The sequence below is a fragment of the Bos javanicus genome, chromosome 9 (genome assembly GCF_032452875.1).
Source record: "Bos javanicus breed banteng chromosome 9, ARS-OSU_banteng_1.0, whole genome shotgun sequence".
Taxonomy (NCBI): Eukaryota; Metazoa; Chordata; class Mammalia; order Artiodactyla; family Bovidae; genus Bos; species Bos javanicus.
This window is the reverse complement of record NC_083876.1, coordinates 33,330,697-33,350,097: the sequence shown is the minus strand read 5'-3', so window position 1 is coordinate 33,350,097 and position 19,401 is coordinate 33,330,697. Positions and strand designations below refer to the sequence as shown.

The following is a 19,401-nucleotide window of genomic DNA, read 5'->3' as shown; positions in this document are numbered from 1 at the left end:
AATATATGATACCATATGCTTTATTTATGCTCTACTTTATTCAATATATGATACCATAGGCATTTTATCTCCCTAGGCACTTCCTAGTCCCTCTTTGATGTATTTCTAGTTCTTTTTTTCACTCAACTTTATCGAGATATAATTGACATATGACGTTGTGCAAGTTCAAGTCTACAATGAGCTGGTTTTATATATTTATATATTTCAAAGTTATTTAACATCATGGCATTCATTAACAACTGCTGTCACCTCACATAATTACTATTTCCTTTTTGTGGTGAAAACTTCTAAGATCTACTCTCTTAGCAACTTCCAGTTATATACTATAGTACTGTTAACTCTATCTAGTCCTTTGAAGTAATCAAAACTATGGAAAGATGGTCGGTTGAAAATTCCTGATGTCATCAATATCCATGAAATACATTTATTATATTAGCACTTGCCCCAGAAAACTCCATAAATAGTCTTCCATAGGTAAGAGTGAAATTGCAGCTTCTGATGACAGTTGTTTGCTTTTCTAATGAATTAGGACTTCACAGTTCTTTTCAGGTTTTTTTGGGAGAACAAAGACTTAGTTTCATTCTGCTAGATTGTGAAAAGGGAAAACTTTCCCAAGAAGGCACAAATCTCCCATGTAAAGTAATGATGGGAGTGCTGAAAACTTAAACTTGCTCCTGTTCTGCCAATGTCAATGGGTGAAAGGAGTTTCCTCGTGGGGTTTAGAGTAGAAGGCATTGAAAAGAAGCATAATTACAGCCTTGAATAAAAGTGACCCCCTGGGATTTTCCTTTGTCATGACATGTCACTTAAAACTTAGAATACAATAATCATGTACAGGCTGATTCACCTGTCATTGATCCTCATTTTATATGTAGCTATGTTGTCTAGGAAGTTTTCACTTTCTTTTTTCTTATTTATTTATTTTATGGCTATGCCACGCAGCATGCGTGATCTTATTTCCCTGACCAGGGATCCAGCTCGAGCCTCCTGCAGTGGAAGCGTGGAGCCCCAACCATTAGATTGCCAGGAAATTCTCTTTTTTCTTATAAAAGCAGAGTTTCATAGTACTAAGAAAAGGGACATTTAAATGTTTGACCAGTGATATCTTGGTGGCTTAGACAGCATTATTTATATGTACATTTATAAGCAGACATTTATAACTAGTTCACAAGAAAAAAAAATCAGCAGACTCTAATTTTGACTGATCATAATGGGAAAGACAGGAGGAAGAGAAAAAACACTGGGGTTTTGAGTCCAGAAATGATTGAAGACTGAGGCTGATATGACAGAAAGGGAAGCCCAGGGGGCAAGAAGATTTGGGCACAGAGGCTGTAAGTTTTGTTCTTACATGTGAGGTGATAGCCATATTTCTGGACTCAGCTTCAATCCCTGGTTTGAAAGATCCCCTGGAGAAGGAACTGGCAGCCCACTCCAGTCTTCTTGCCTGGGAAATTCCCTGGACAGAGGAACCTGGGGGGCTACAGTCCCTAGGGTCACAAAAGAGCGGGACACGATGGAGCAACTAACAACACCACTAGTTACCTTAGTGTTGTTTTACCAGAGTGCTCAAAATCAGTGCCTTCAAAGGCGAGGTGAGCCGTAGAAATGAGTGACCGGGACCTGGTGGGGAGTGAGGGCATCTATCTCTATTAAAAGCACAGCTAGAATGCCTGCTGGTGTGATTGCCATGTCTTCTGGTTTCCAAGAGAAATTATGCATTAGTTGTTTTTTTTTTTTTTTAAACTAGAGCCTTTAAGAGCAGGTAAATAATTCAAGTTTTAAATCAAAACTTTGTTCCCTATGTGCTTCTGCAGCATATGCATTACTCTAGTATAATTTTCATTTAATTCTCAACAATTTTGTACTTACTGCCAGAGAGCTCCAGAAATATGTTTTTGTTTAGTTCCTAAGTCATGTCCAATTCTTTATAACCCTTTGGACAGTAGCCTGCCAGGCTCCTCTGTCCTCGGGATTTCCTAGCAAGAAGACTTGAGTGGGTTGCCATTCCCTTCTCCAGGAAATCTCCCCAAAGCAGGGATTGAACCCGCATCCAGAAATATATTTTACAGCTATCACCTCAAGCTTTAAGAACCAAACTTATAGGCTTTGTCCTCAAACCTGCTTGCCCTCTGGGCTTCTCTTTTTGTTTTATCAGCCTCACTGTTCCAATCATCTCTGGACTCAAAATCTCAATGTTGTTATTTTCTCCTCCTGTCTTTCCCATTATAATAGGTTGAAACCCAAGTCCATTGATTTTTTTCTTGTGAACTTCCTCCTGTTTTTCATTCCCTTTCCATCCCAGCTAAGGCATTTTAAACCCTCCTCCTGCTCTATGATGCACATTCTCCTGCATTCTAGTTCCTATCTTGAGTCTTTTTCAAATACCTCTTTCATTATCTCACTTCTCAAAATCCTCTATGGGCCTCTATTACATAGTCATATAAATTCCACAACTTCTGCCTAGACCTCCAGGTTTCAGAGTAGTTTTATCTTAGCTGTCTATCTCCATTTCCCCTTGGAACTAACTTCCTGCTTCTTTAGGTCAACTCTCCTCTAATCCAAGGCTTCCTTGGTGGCTAAAATGGTAAGGAATCTTCCTGCAATTCAGGAGACCTGGGTTAAATCCCTGGATGGGGAAGATCCCCTAAAGGAGGAAATGGCAACCCACTCCAGTATTCCTGCCTGGAGAATCCCATGGATGGAGGAGCCTGGTGGGTTTCAGTCCATGGCGTCGCAAAGAGTCGGACATGACTGAGTAACTAACATTTACACTTTCCCTCCAGTCCAGCCTCCCAGCTTGGAATCTTGAGAATTCAGTTCAGTTCAGTCGCTTGCTCCTTTTAATTTCATGGCTGCAGTCACCATCTGCAGTGATTTTGGAGCCCCAAAAAATAGTCTGTTATTATTTGCATTGTTTCCCCATCTATTTGCCATGAAGTGGTGGGACCAGATGCCATGATCTTTGTTTTCTGAATGTTGAGTTTTAAGCCAACTTTTTCACTTTCCTCTTTTACTTTCAAGAGGCTCATTAGTTCTTCTTTGCTTGGGCAGGGCTGTCCCTCGACCTTGACTGCTGGTTTGGCACAGATTCTCCCACCCTTTATTTTAATGAGGCCTCCAATACCATTTTGGGCTTCCCTGGTGGCTCAGTGGTAAAAGAATCCACCTGCCAATGCAGGAGACCTGAGTTCTTTCCCTGGGTCAGGAAGATCCCCTGGAGAAGGAAATGGCATTCCGCTTCTACTCCAGTATTCTTGCCTGGAGAATCTCATGGACAGAGGAGCCTGGTGGGCTATAGTCAATGGTGTCGCAGAGTTGGACATGATTGAGCTACTAAACAGCAACCATCACTGTTTGGGCTGCAAGCCTCAAGGCAAGAAGGAAGTGGGATAAAAGAAGACCCCAGATGAATCCTGTAGCAGCGGCTAGGCTGGAGAAGGAAGAAGGCTGCCAAGGGCTTCAGATTCCCATGATGCCCTAGCTGGGTCTTCTGCTGTAGGAGGCTTTGGTCTGCCTTCTGTTACCACCACAGAGAGTTTCTTCTCCAACAGACTTCTGCTTTCTCTCCCTCTGGCTAAGGGCAAAAATTCTGGCTTTGTTTCTCTGAAAGTGTATTAATTATAGGCATTTTGTGCTTTGAATTCAATGTATGCTCCTTAATCTTGCAGCCCACCGAGTTTTACATGCTGTCAGATAACTTGGTTGCTTTAATTTACTGGAGCAACTTGTTGGTCAATTGATTAAACTTCCCTATTCAGAAAACCTTGAGAGAATTTCTTATTTTAGTGAAGTAGTGAGAATTCACTGAAATAGATTCTCTCTTGCCCTCTTTGGCACTTTGTTTAAGCTCCTGCAATGGCAGGGGCACCTAGAATTACAGTTATCTGAGCATGTGACTGTCTCCCATTTCACTTTGAGTGGTGAACAGCCATTGCTACTTGTATGTGTCTCCAACAACGCCATGTCTGGCAGGTGGCAAGCACGCAACTCATGATACATCCTGAGTCTATTGTGTGTGCGTGCTCAGTTGTATCCAACTCTTTGCGACCCTATGGACTGTAGCCCACCAGGCTCCTCTATCCATAGGGATTCTCCAGGCAAGAATACTGAAGTGGGTTGCCATTTTCTCCTCCAGGGAATCTTCCCAACCCAGGGGTTGTATCTGTATCTCCTGCATTGGCAGGCAGATTCTTTACCACTGAGTCACCTGGGAAGCCTCCAAGTCTCCAAATCTGTGGCTGTTATTAACTGAGATATGAATGTGGGATGATTGTTAATCCCCAGCTGAATGACAGGCTCTTAAAGATAGTCAACTCAGCATGAGTCTCAGATTCTCCAGAAGCATTTTGCATACCTGACCCCATTTAATCAGGACAATTACCCCCAAAATGAGTGGTATTTTTTTCCCCTCAGTTGCAAATTGTTTCATACCATTGGCTTGCTAATAGACAAAACCACTAATGGCAAATCTGTGAATGCCAAGGGCCCACTGTGCAAGTGTGGATGGGTAGATGCATAGATGATTAGAAAAAGTAATTTGATTAAATGATGTGTTTGCAAAGGGCTTACCATGCTAATACATGAAACATTTTGATCAACAATGTTCAGAAGATTAAGCTGAGAAACAAGAGATGAAATAACCTGGAATAACAGATACCGTGTAATAACTAAAACAATTTTTATTTTTAGCTTTTCTGTCTCTCTTCATAGAAGGAATAAAATACATAAGGTGAAGATTAGAGTGAACTTTCTCAGCTCTCGGTAAGAATTCATTTCACTTACTTCTTGTATCCTTTTTTTCTTTTCCAGGTGACGGCTGTGGGCACATAGTGACCTATAAGGACAGTGGCACCATGACATCTAAGAATTATCCATGGACATACCCCAATCACACTGTTTGTGAAAAGACAATCACAGTACCGAAGGGGAAGAGGTTGATTCTGAGGTTGGGAGATTTGGATATTGAATCCCAGACCTGTGCCTCTGACTACCTTCTCTTCACTAGCTCTTCTGATCAATATGGTAAGCAAAGAGCTCTCGCCTTCTGCGAGTGTGGGAAAATTTGAGATGTGGAGAGGAGGCAAGTGGTGTGTTCATTAGTGTCACAGCCTGGGGAGATCAGAAGAAAAACTTGCCCTTCGTAGACTCTCAGGATGGTTCACATGGATACACTTGCTTCATAAGCCACAACAAAGACAACTGAGGAAGTTTCAGCATTTTGTGTGGGTGTCAGGAGCTTAGTTTGAGTTTACGTCTTGCTGGGAAGAGAACTGGAGATGTGTAGCATTTGGCTAAAATACCTACAGTTCATTCATTGATGTGACAAATACTGAATAGTGGTCATGTGTTCAAGTACTCTGTGAAGGACTAGGTGGGATATAGCAGTGAAAAGACAGAGTTCCTCTTTTCGTGGTGCTTGCACTGGTGGAGGGACAAGTGGAAAACAACCAAAAAAATGCATCTATAATATGAGAGGTAGTGAGGAAGAAAAATAAGGAATAAGAAAAGTAAGTCATCCTAAGATGATATCGAGTCTGGTTCTGAGTGTGTTTGTGTTCAATGGAATGGTCAAGAAGCCTTCTCCAACAAGAGGGCATTTGAGCAGAGACCCAAGTGGACTGAATGAAGGCACAGTACACCTGTGTCTATGGTCAGTTTTCTGGGTAGGGGAATGGCAAGTGCAAAGGACAGTTTTCAGAGTAACCTTTTGAAATTAAGCTCTTTGTCGTTTCAATATGCTGTTAGCACATTGGTGTCTGAACTCACACTAACAGTGACCCTACAGTCCTTAGCCCAAGGAAACAACTTGGATTTAGATGACTAGAAAACAAAAACAGTCTTATATACAGGTTCTTCCGAGGTTAGAGTTTTTCTGAAATTCACTGTGCATACAACTCTGAAAATGATACAGGTTTTAAGCAAAACTCTGTCCACCTGCTACTTTCATAGGTAATTTCTCTCAAGCACACAGCTTTCTGGGCTGTCTTTATCTTTGCACCCAGAGATTCTGCACTCCTCCCAGTGTGGTACCTCCTCCCAGCATGAAAACCCAGACCAGATGAGAGACTGTTCAGAGATCTAAACTTACCTAGCCCTCATGGAGGAAATGGAGAAGGCAAAGGCACCCCACTCCAGTGTTCTTGCCTGGAGAATCCCATGGACGGAGGAGCCTGGTGGGCTGCAGTCCATGGGGTTGCTAAGAGTCGGACACGACTGAGCGACTTCACTTTCACTTTTCACTTTCATGCATTGGAGAAGAAAATGGCAACCCACTCCAGTGTTCTTGCCTGAAGAATCCCAGGGACAGGGGAGCCTGGTGGGCTGCTGTCTATGGGGTTGCACAGAGTCGGACACGACTGAAGCAACTTAGCAGCAGCAGTAGCATGGAGGAAAAAAAACCTAAGTTTTTTTTTTTTTTAATTCCTGGGAATATTATCCATTGTAATGATGGTTCAGTTACTCTGCCAGTAAAGATGGTTAATTTCATAAAATTTGTTGTTGTTCAGTCACTAAGTCGTGTCGGACTCTTTGCTATGCCATGAACTGCAGCAGGCCAGGCTGCCCTGTCCGTCACAATCTCTCTGAGTTTGCTCAAACTCATGTCCATTGAGTTGGTGATGCCATCCAATCATCTCATCCTCTGTCGCCTCCTTCTTCTCCTGCCTTCAGTCTTTCCGAGCATCAGGGAAAGATTTCCTATGAGTGGGCTCTTCACATCAGGTGGCCAAAGTATTTGACCTTCAGCTTCAGCATCAGCCCTTCCAGTGAATATTCAGGGTTGATTTCCTTTAGGATTGACTGGTTTGATCTCCTTGCTGTCCAGGGGACTCTCAAGAGTCTTCTCCAGCACCACAGTTGGTGGAGAAGGGAATGGCAAACCACTTCAGTATTCTTGCCTTGAGAACCCCATGAACAGTGTGAAAAGACTTTCATAAAATTAAACTGCAATTAACAAGTGGCAAGTTTTTAATTCCAGTTTGACTCAAAGGGGAAAAATGCAAATCCCAGGGGTGCTGGGATCACTTACTGTTCGGTAGCTCTGGTCATGGCAGGTGTATTAATTTACGGAGGCACTCTTCAGGGAATCCCTCACTAGCCCGGACATTGCCTCCAGATTCAGAAGGGGGCACCAAGTGTCAGAGCTCCCGTGCAGAATGCGAGGAAAGGGGCTGCAGGGCCAGGACAGCATTCTCACAGCTCGTCTCTCTGGGGAAGCATCTCCTTTCCCTGAAGATGAACAGTTAATTCCACCAACTGACGGAGCAGCAGTCTGATCGTCTCTGTTGCTTTAGGTCTCAGATCACGGGCTGAGGTGAGAACTAGAAAGGGGGGCAAATTGTCCTGAAGCATGATTGGAGAATGGATGTGGCTTTCCCATGCATTTTTGATGTGTGTTCACAAACAGAAAAGAGGAAAAGCCTGGGATTTAACTGTATTTTGAGAACTTCCCTGGTGGCTCAGATGATAAAGAATCTGCCTGAAATGCAGGAGACCCGGGTTTGATCCCTGGGACGGAAAGATCCCCCGGAGAAGGGAATGGCAATTCACTCCAGTATTCTTGCCTGGAGAATCCCACGGACAGAGGAGCCTGGCAGGCTATAGTCCTTGGGTCTCAAAGAGTCGGACATGACTGAGTGACTAACATTTAACCGAATTTTAGGAGCTGGGTTACAAGGTCCTCATGGTCCGCATCAGGGCACTCCAGTGCACGTTTCTAGCTTCTTGAATTTTCAAGAGTTAGACGCTTCACTTGGAAGTGAGTAATGAATTGCCATTCATTTCAATAAAGCCCAGTAAATTCATTTTTCTCTTCAGATTTTTTTCCGACATAGTTGTGTTTGTTTTTTAAAAACAAAATATATGCTCATTATAGAGGTAAGCATATTCATTGTATGCCAGGCATAGGTTTGGCCTTAGGTAGATTTTCTGGAATCCTCAAATTCCCCCCTGCAAGGTTGTTACTATTAACTTCTTTTTGCAAACAGAGAAATTGAGGCATGGTGAGTTTTGTTGTTTCTTTCTTTTTTTTTTTGCTGCACTGTGTAGCTTGTGGAATCTTAGTTCCCCAGCCAGAGACTGAACCTGGGTCCTGGTGGTGAAATCACTGTGTCCTAACTAACCACTGGACTGTCAGGGAGGTCCCAAGATTTTTTTTTTTTTTCAACTAACATGCTGAAGATCACACAGCTAGTTAAGGGATGAAATAAAAATTTATGTCTATGTCTCTGTGGTTTCAAGACATCTGTTTCCAGATGTCTCTTTCTCCCCAAGTCCCAACACCCAAAGAAAGCTTCATGCTCTACTGCCGTCCCCAGGTGCTCCGCCCAGTACTGCATCAGACAGCAATTTTGCCTAAAACACAAGTGTAGTTAATATTTTGGGTTGGGGATGTTCTTAAATACTTATTGATGCTTAGAATTAGTTTATTTTGAGACTGCTTTAAAGAGTTCTTGATCAGTCACATTAAGGCAAATCTGGTAGACAAGAATAATAGAAATGAGCAATAAAAGGAATACACAGAAAGGAAATTAGAATATTTCAATCCTATAAGCATATTTTGAAGAATTAAATGGCTCAGAGCCACATAGAGTGGGTATACACATGCATATACATATATGTTGCATCTATATATATTTGTGTCTTTGTATAATAATTCTGAAGAGCATTCTTGGAGAAGCTGCTTATTCATATATTTGTACTTAAAATATTTCATCCAGTGATTTGAATATAGTAGATACTCTGTGAACAAATGGTTTAAAATGTGAATTGGCAAGTTCAGTGGTGAGGAACCAGTTAAGCAAAGCGTGTAATACTTACTTGCAATATTAAACAGCTATCTGTCAAAAAGACAATTAACATGGAAAGCTGCTTATGATGATATTGTTGTTGTTGAGTCGCTAAGTTGTGTCCAACTCTTTTGCGACACCACATACTGTAGCCCACCAGGCTCCTTTATCCATGGGATTTCCCAGGAAAAAATACTGGAGTGGGTTGCCATTTTCTTCTCCAGGGGATCTTCCTGATCCAGGGATTTAATCCAACTCTCTGGCATTGGCAGGTAGATCCTTTATTGCTGAGCCCTGATATAGTGTTAGGTAAAATATGAATACATAGTAATGTTATAATAATAGAAAAAACCCTCTAAACAGAGTGAGAACATAACTGCAGCAAATTGTTAGGAGGAGGATTTTCGAAGGATCAACTTGGTGTATTGTTTTGTCTTCCCTTGACTCTTGTTTTCTTTAATAAACATTTGTTTCTTAATAAAAACAAGTAGATTTTCTTTGACTAAGATCACTGACTTTAGACCTATATTTTAATTTAGTCCCCTAGTCAGTTTGAACTTCCTGGCATCTGCCAAGAAGGAAGAGGAGGCTGGAGTGCTTTGTTTGCCTGGGCGAGCTGAGGGAGTGGGCTTTCCTGTGGGGCTCGTGTCCTGCTCCCTGGAGGAGGTGAGGCCCCTATGCAGCCGGTGTGGCCCCAAGACTGTGGAGGGAGGGTCCCAGGGACCCACAGCACCTGGAGGGGAGTGCGCACTGTGGGGGAGGTGGGGTAGAAACACGTGCTCTGGAATACCGCCTGCAATTCCAGTATACTGGGCTCTAACAGTTTCATGTGTGGCTGAAACAGCTAAATAGTTTTGGTTTATCCAGCTCAGATTTTTTTCAATTAATTGCTAAAACCCATTGCCAAGAGATTTTAAGACTCGACACTGTCAGACTTTTAAATGTGGAGTTAATGTTTTGAAAAAGAATTATGTCTTCTGGCATTCGTGTTTGGAAGCTCTGCCAAGAGTGGACATAGTTGGAATGTGATTCATTAACCGCTGTGAATAAGCTGAGGTTGTAGTTTTTAATCATTGTGCATTTAATTTGTAATGGTTCTCCCTGCCCACCCCACACGGATTCTGTTTTAAAGGTTTGGTGCATATACTTTGATTGCTTTCATTCCTGGTAGCAAAATATACTGTAAACAGGTGTGACCCACATCAGCTTTCACAGTGATCAAGCAAAATGTACACCTGAGCTCACTGATTGTTAAGAGACCCGATACAAACAAGGTGGGATGATTTTTCTGTTTGTCCTGTATTATAATTATGGCTGATATTTCAGATCCAACATCAATTAGAAGAGCGTACTTATATACCTATGGCTGAGTTAAGACACTGATTCTCCTTCTTAAAATACTCTTTAAACAACCAGGAATCAACAACTTTATCAGCCTTACTTTAGAACATATGTTAAGAACGAGGTATGATTCTTCAGTTCAGTTCAGCTGCTCAGCTGTGTCCGAGTCTTTGCAACTCCATGGGCTGCAGCACGCCAGGATTCCCTGTCCATCACCATCTCCCGGAGCTTACTCAAACCCATGTCCGTCAAGTTGGTGATGCCTTCCAGCCATCTCATCCTCTGTTGTCCCCTTCTCTTCCTGCCCTCAATCTTTCCCAACAACAGGGTCTTTTCTGATGAGTCAGTTCTTCACATCAGGTGGCCAAAATATTGGAGTTTCAGCTTCAGCATCAGTCCTTCCAATGAATATTCAAGGTTGATTTCCTTTAGGATTGACTGGTTGGATCTTCTGGCAGTCCAAAGGACTCTCAAGAGTCTTCTCCAACACCACAGTTCAAAAGCATCAATTCTTTGGCACTCAGCTCTCTTTATAGTCCAACTCTCACATCCGTACATGACAGTATGATTTCAAGATATTTTTAAACATAAACTTTTAAACTTATAAACATTTTTGGATATAAAACATATATACTGACTTTTAAGATCGTGTGTACTAATATCTGGCCAAAAAAAAAATTTAAGTATCATACTTTTCTTGGAGATTTTTTTTCACTGTTACTAAGGGCATTTTGCATTTCAGTTTGAAGCCAAAGTAACAGAGACTTCCTTCAAAAGAAACAGCAATGTCCCTTTCCTGGTCTAGAATTCAGTCAGGATCATGAAGCATTTAGTTGTATAGTTCAGTTCAGATTGCTGCTGAGACTCAATCTCCTCCCTCTTATATTTGTGATGTAAAATAATAAGAAGTTAGTTGTATAAAATATTTAAATATCTTGAACTTGTGGGGAGAGTAGGTGCTGCTTCAGGCATTGTGTCATACCAATATACCTACATTTAAAATATGAAATGTCTCATGTTGTTTTATTCATGACACTGAAGAGGGAAGACTGTGGATTCATACTAACGATCATTATTCTTAACTTTAAAACTTCTTAGGCACTCTGTAACCTTGAGTTAAGGTTAAGTTAATGTTAAGTTAATGTAATGGAACTTAATGTTAAGTTCCAATTCCAGTCTTGCTGACCACAAAGAAGTCACCCAGAGGTTTGTTTCTGCTACCACTGTTTGTGGGGATCCCAGAGAAATTGTTATTTCTGTTTCCTGATATTTCAAGATTTACTAGGTCCCAGTTTTCCATGAAAGTTGATCTTTCCCCAGTGGGTAGAGTTTAGGGCTGTTCCTCAACTCCCTGAAGGACCTGATGGAAGAATCTTGGTGGGAATATTGGTCCCTTGGGATCTCAAAGGACCTTGTTCTGATGGAATTTCATAGACTTCCACACCCAGGTCACTGTGGATCAATAAAACCAGGCCTTCAGCATGGACTGAGATGAACACTTCTGTTTCTGTGTAGAGTTTTCACTTGGGCTTAAGAGTGCAGACTCTGGAATTAGACTGCCTAACTCCAAATTCCTGCTTTACTGATTATTTTTAAATTACTTTGACCTTGAGCAAATGCCTTAATTTTCCATGTCTCCATATTCCCTTCTTCAAAATGGGCAAAATAACAATATCTGCCACATTTGGGTGATTGAAGCACTTGTATATATAACTTTAAAGTACAATGTATGGCCCATAATAAGCACTCAGTCAACATTAGCTACCATCATCATTCCTTCCCTCCTTCCCCTTTTCTTCCTGTCTCTCCCTTCCCTTTCCACCTGCTTCTCCTCCTCAGTGGGCTAGAACACAGTCTATTGTTTGTCTAACATGTCGGTCCTTTTTTCTACTCCACATGCTCTCCTTTCACCCAGAAGAGGCTAAGCTGCAGCAGGACATGCCATCTACCCCTCCTGTGCATCCCTGGTGACCCAAGTTTATCCAAATCAGTCCCAGCCTGTGGCATGGGTTCCCTGAGTCAGAAGTAGCTTCAGGGGACAGATTTTCTCCATCCAGCTTCATGAGATGAACAGAGAACCCATGTTCCTTAAGCCCATAGTTCATTCAGTTTGGCTTGTTTTGTTTTGTTTTGTTTTTTTCCACTGCTACCACCAGTTCACATCTTTGTGTCTATTTCATATAGAAAAAACTTCCTAATTTTTTCCTCTTTTCTTTCACCAGTCTCCATTCCTTCCAGGCCATCTAAGATTATCTTGTTAAATATTGTTGTGATAATTTCTTTCTTTATTTCAAAAATGGTTAATTGTGCCCCACTGTCTACAGACAATTGCTAGCTTGGTGTTCAAGGCGGGCTCACTCACTGTCTTCCCCACCCACATTTCCAGCCACATCTCTGAGTCTCTGTATCTCTATGCCCTTTCCAAATAAACACATCACACAGTTTCATGTTCAGTACATTTGATGATGTCATTTCTTCCACGTGTCCCTCTCCTGTTCCCCCTACTTTTCTGCCCCTTCTAAAACACAAACACACACACACATAACACTCTCTGACATACATCACAGGAGGATCCTCTATGACCCACCACCCAGAATATTGGAAATAAAAGCAAAAATAAACAAATGAGACCTAATTAAACTTAAAAGCTTCTGCACAACAAAGGAAACTATAAGCAAGGTGAAAAGACAGCCTTCAGAATGGGAGAAAATAATAGCAAATGAAGCAACTGACAAACAACTAATCTCAAAAATATATAAGCAACTTCTACAGCTCAATTCCAGAAAAATAAATGACCCAATCAAAAAATGGGCCAAAGAACTAAATAGACATTTCTCCAAAGAAGACATACAGATGGCTAACAAACACATGAAAAGATGCTCAACATCACTCATTATCAGAGAAATGCAAATCAAAACCACTATGAGGTACCATTTCACGCCAGTCAGAATGGCTGCGATCCAAAAGTCTACAAGCAATAAATGCTGGAGAGGATGTGGAGAAAAGGGAACCCTCTTACACTGTTGGTGGGAATGCAAACTAGTACAGCCACTATGGAGAACAGTGTGGAGATTCCTTAAAAAACTGGAAATAGAACTGCCATACAACCCATCAATCCCAATGCTGGGCATACATACTGAGGAAACCAGAATTGAAAGAGACACGTGTACCCCAATGTTCATCGCAGCACTGTTTATAATAGCCAGGACATGGAAGCAACCTAGATGTCCATCAGCAGATGAATGGATAAGAAAGCTGTGGTACATATACACAATGGAGTATTACTCAGCCATTAAAAAGAACACATTTGAATCAGTTCTAATGAGGTGGATGAAACTGGAGCCTATTATACAGAGTGAAGTAAGCCAGAAAGAAAAACACCAATACAGTATACTAACGCATATATATGGAATTTAAAAAGATGGTAACAATAACCCTGTGTACGAGACAGCAAAAGAGACACTGATATATAGAACAGTCTTTTGGACTCTGTGGGAGAGGGAGAGGGTGGGATGATTTGGGAGAGTGGCATTGAAATATGTATAATATCATATATGGAACGAGTTGCCAGTCCAGGTTCGATGCACGATACTGGATGCTTGGGGCTGGTGCACTGGGACGACCCAGAAGAATGGTATGGGGAGGGAGGTGGGAGGAGGGTTCAGGATGGGGAACACATGTATACCTGTGGCGGATTCATTTCGATGTTTGGCAAAACCAATACAATATTGTAAAGTTTTAAAATAAAATAAAATTAAAAAAAAAAAAAAACACACCCACACCCACACACATACACACACACACAGTGTGAAGACAAAGCAAATCCAATGCTAGTTACCTAGAACCTCCTCTGATGTTCAGCAGCTCCAGATACTCCTCTTGGGCTCACGTTGTTTTTCTAAACCTTCAGTGGAGCACCAATCTCAGGTGGAGATCATTATTTTAGCCTCTCAACTGATATGGGGTTTCCTGAGGAAGGAACTGCATTTGATTCATCCTTTGAACATCCCCTGTTGCTTGTCATAATCTTATACTTGCAGACTCTCAATCAACATTTAATGAATCAAATTGCATGCAGCTTGATTTTGGCAAATATACATTTAAAAGTCTATAATCTTATAAATTTGAGTATCTTTACTCACACTGTAGGAAGATTTATAGTAAGATTCCTCTATCAATAAATACCTGCTCTGCATTTAAAGGAAGACTTGATTTACCTACAATTTTAGGACTCTACTTTTATATTCAAAAGACCATGAAACTGTATAGAAGGTGCCTGCAATAGAGCGTTCAGCTGTGCTGTACACTGGGCTTTGGGGCTCTAGAGTTACTCACTTAACCCTCATAATAGCCCTGTAAGAGGGGGCCTATTATTAGCATCCACACATAAGGAAACTGAAGCTCAAAGAGGTCAAGTCACTTGCTTATAATCACTTAACTAGATCTGGGATTCAAGTCTGGATGTTTGGCTCTAGGGACCCCATTCTTAAGCACCGCGCCATTCCCATTCAGGGTGACAAAAGCCATCTGATCTCATGGTTTGTGCAGTAGTGAACTGTGGTTCTTGTTCATTATTTGCTGGAAGAAATGGAGACCTCTGCAGGCCTTCCCCTAGGGGTGGGTATCCTGAGAACCAAATGGAATTCTGAGAAATCACTTACATGCAGAGTGCTAGTATAAATTTAAGGCTTAAAAAAGTACTTCTTAGTCAAGAAATTAAGGGAGACATCATGGTCAGTGAACCTAATTATAGTCAGTCAAATTAGCTGTGTTGCTAAATGACTTGGACTATGGAAAACCCAGGAAGTTCCAGAATTGTTCTCTTACATTTCCTGTACTCCCACCTCCACCCCCAGTATTTTTTTAACCATTGTCAGTGAGTTAGAAATACAACGATGTGAAGTCAGCCATTAATATTTATATTACACCAGGAGCGAGAGAAATGGGAAAAGTCGGAAATAATACTGAGTATTTTGACTCATAACTACAACAAGATTTCTGTGATAATAGTTTAGAATGATACATATCTGGCATATTGTAATAAGATCTAATCATTATGACTTCTCTGTTGATTTAAGAAAATTCCAAATAGAGAAAAACGCAAGATTGGCAGCCTCTATTTTATACATGGTTTATGTCTCAAAGCCATATTACAGAGAATGCAAAATTCTTATGACTTCTGAAGATAAAACAAAAGCCTATGAAGAAGCTTTTGGAAAATTATTTTGGGGCTTCCCACACCCCAGAAATGCATTCTCCTCTCTCACTGGGGTGGTTTTGGTGGAAATGCTTAAGAAAGACTGCTTTTTCTTTTGCTTTGTTTTGCCTTTTATACCAAGATAGAATTCAGAAAGAATTTAAGCATTTGAAAAAGTTAGGGGACTTCCCTGGCAGTCCACTGCTGCAGGGGGTGCTGGTTCCATCCGTGGTTGGGGACCTAAGATTCCCATGTGCTACGTGGCACGGACAAAAATTTTTTTAAAATACAAATAAAACGTATCTCTTAAAAAAGTTGTATCAGCCAGAATGTTCCATGCTAGATGTCTCATTAACATAACCATAAGCCTCAAGGAGAAAAGATATTGGCTTCTTCCTTCTCCTTTTCCTCAAGCACTTCCCCAGAGATAAACTGTGATTCATTTCAGCAAATTGCCATCTTTTGTTGGGTGAAAAGTGATCGCCTAGGTAGGTTCTGGCTCTTCTTGACCCGAGTCCTGTAGCCCCAAGGAAAGCTGCACCTTTGTCTAGGAATCTGCCTGGTTCATTTGTCATCTGTCACTGATTTTTGTCTGGGAACCAGAGACCAAAACTCTCCAGGGATACCACTTACATTCTTACGTGACTATGGTTTTAATGGCACAGTCCAGGAATATCCCTTTTTTATGCAAATGTCCCTCCTTTTCAAAGAAAATGGCCCTGAAAATTCTGTAATTTTGTACAGTGGCCTACTGCAATTAGCTAGCGAGGACAAACCCTGCCATTTGACTGCACAGGAAAAAACAAACGGAAAGTGGACAGAAGTCCATGGCATTTGCAGCTTTTCTGGAGATTGTTTTATCACTGTGCCTCTACACCCAGATCTGGGCCACATCAGGAACCACTTCTGTGGCAGCTGGCCGATGGCACACCTTCTGCCAGTGGCTTGCCCAGGGAGTATCACTTCATCTCATCGGCATGTTCTTATCTGCCATGAAAAATTAAATGTGTGAGTAAGATGGTGCTCATAAGGCTAATGGAGGCTTTTAGGAGTTTTTGATGGTCGTTGTTCAAGTTGATTTATGACAAATCTCTGGTGAGTTAGTTTTTCATTTGGTCTCTGTTTTCACCACTGGATCTGGAGAGGGAGAGATCTCCTCTTTGGTTTCTTTTAACAGCATGCATAGCATCTTTTAAACACATCTTTTCACAGGTGAAACACTAATTTAGTGCCATGAGTTTCAAGATCAAAAGCATAAACCCATCTGAAATGACTTTGAACAGTTATTAAACAAAATACTGCCTTGTATCCGGAAACGTAGGCAGACAGGCCATGGAGAATGGAGCGTGAGGATGAATTGCTGCATGGATTGTCAGATTGCCAGAGATTCCAGAGGACTGGCTCCAGGCAGACAGTTCATTCTTCCTGGTAGGACAGTTTGCTTTTATTCACACATGGGAAGATAAAGGGTTTCCCCTCTCAGCTGCTTATGGAACAGGGGATGTGCTGAGAGGAACTGGCCCACTGTGCTCAAAGCAGGCAGCTCCTAGGGTTCCTGGCCCTTATTCCTTTTGTCCAAGGAGTCAGTCCATTGTCTGCCAGCTCCTGGTCTCATGTCTGGTGCCAAACGCCACAATGCTACTCCATTTGGTATCACTGATGGCTTTTCCCACAATCCAGGGTGACTCACTACAAACCACAAAAGATAGAAGGATTTATTTCTTGTGATTTTCTTACTACTTGATGAACTGCCTTTCTGCTGTCTCCCAGTCGGATGGGAATTTGTGACTACAAAGATGGAACCTGCTTCCCAGACAAGGATAGAGGTAGGGAGGAGGTCAGAGTTAGACAGCAAGTCAAGTTCTGTGAAACACACAGCACTTCCAGTTGTAAAGCAAACATCCATGCAGATTGTGAGGCTTGCTTTTAGGTCTGCTAGAGTTCTTAAGAACCACTGAAAAGGGTTAGGGTTCAGCCTTAACTGTGAATTGAGGCAGTTTTACCAATCTAGGAACACTGTGCAGGAAGAGAATATAACCACGGTCAAAGCTAGAAGTCACCTCTGAACTCTTAGTGAATTTCCAATGACACTGGCATTGTGTACTGTTCAAATAACAGGTGTAGATCCTTTTTAAAAATTGAGACAGAGAGTACCTAAGAGTAAATACATCTTTTGGACAGATGTGGGTGGAGAAATTCTTTCATAGAAAAAGATACCATCCTCAAGAGAGTCTGGCTGAAAACAGAGAACGTAGGACTTTCCTGGTGGCTCGGTTGTCAAGAATTCATTTGCCAGTGCAGGGGACCTGGGTTCGATCCCTGGTTCGAGAAGATGCCATACGCCAAACAGCTAAGCCCGTGTGCCACAGCAGCTGAAGCCCACACTCAAGGGCCCACGAGCCACAGCTCATGAAGTCCACGAGTCTAGAGCTTGTGCTCTGCAACGAGACCCAGCACAGTGAGAAGCTCGTGCACCGCAGGTAGCGAGTAGCCCCCAGTCTCTGCAACTGGAAGGAGCCCACATGCAGCAGCAAAGACCCAATGCAGCCCAAAAGTTAATTAATTAAAATAAATTAATAATTAGTTTAAAAAAAAAACAAAGAGAGAACTTAGGATAGGCAGGTCCTTCTGTGGTTTCTAATTAATTATTTTTCCTTCTCACTGCCAGTCACACTTTTCTGTTTTCATTGCTTTTCCCTTTTAACTCCAGGAATGCAGTTATTAACTTTTAAGTCTGTGAAGTGAAATCTTTATCTGTCAGACCTTCAGACAGGCAATAATTTGAATGTTTTGCCAAAGGCAGTAGAGCAGCCAGTCCCCAGCTTGAATTCCCTGCTCTGGACTAGAGCTGCCTCCTGCTGTGTGGTGGCTGTGCCTTGATGAACCTATCAATTAACTTTTAATGATGGCATTTGTATAGGCAGGGTATATCCTATCCCTGCTAAGGTTTAGTTATGTTTTTGCAGCATATCAATGAGAATGTGGGAAGGATGGTATCTGTGGGTTAAGGGTGATTAAAGGATGTGTGTGTTTACATTTTCTTTCTTTGAACTTCTTCCAGAAATGTTTACTGGGACTTTGGGGGGATGCAGCCAAATTAGAGTTTTACTGTGTGTTTTTGATTTAGGAAATTATATGTATTGCACAGCAAGTTAGCATGATGACATGCACTCTTACCTATTCATGTACAGTATTTATAATTTTGCAGCCTTTCTTTTCAATTGTTCCATAAAAATCTAAAAAAAAAAAAAACAAACCCTCCAGTTATTCAACCGCGAGAATAATGGTTGCAACAACGTAGATGGACCTTGAGCACATATTGCTACGTGAGATGAGTCAGATAGAAAAAGACAAGTAGTGTGTGATCTCCATTTACATGCTGCTGCTAAGTCACTTCAGTCGTGTCCGACTCTGTGCGACCCCATAGATGGCAGCCCACCAGGCTCCCCCGTCCCTGGGATTCTCCAGGCAAGAACACTGGAGTGGGTTGCCATTTCCTTCTGCAATGCATGAAAGTGAAAAGTGAAAGTGAAGTCGCTCAGTCGTGTCCCACCCTCAGCGACCCCATGGACTGCAGCCTACCAGGCTCCTTTGCCCATGGGATTTTCCAGGCAAGAGTACTGGAGTGGGGTGGATCTCCATTTACATATGGAGTCTAAAAAAAGACCAGTTCATAAAAACAGAAAGCAAAATGGTAGCTACCAGGGGATGGAGGGTGGAAAAACAGGATTGATGTTGTTTAAGGGTAAAACTTGCAGTGAGTAACAAATAAACCCTAGAGATTTAATGCACAGTTTAGTGAATACAGACAATACTTTATTGTAATCATCAACTTGCTGAGACTACTACTTAATTATCACAACCACTCAGAAGAAATGATAAGTAATATGATAGATATGCTAATTTGGGGAAGGAAATGGCAACCCACCCCAGTATTCTTGCTTAGAGAACTCCTTGGACAGAGGACCCTGGCGGGCTACAGAGGACCCCCATGGGGTCACAAAGAGTCGGACACAACTGAACAACCAAAACAACATCACACATGCCAATTATTCCTACGATGACTCATATTAAAAT

The 19,401-nt window shown here is 41.7% G+C and overlaps 1 protein-coding gene across 3 annotated transcripts in view; it reads left to right on the top strand.

The window, feature by feature from the left end:
• Positions 1-19,401, top strand: part of DCBLD1 (discoidin, CUB and LCCL domain containing 1) — a 75,758-nt gene that overhangs the window by 22,204 nt on the left and 34,153 nt on the right. For all 3 annotated transcript variants that reach the window (XM_061427473.1, XM_061427472.1, XM_061427474.1), the window contains exon 2: positions 4,810-5,022. In XM_061427473.1, coding sequence (XP_061283457.1) covers positions 4,810-5,022 — 213 coding nt within the window. The remainder of the gene's footprint in view (positions 1-4,809; positions 5,023-19,401) is intronic.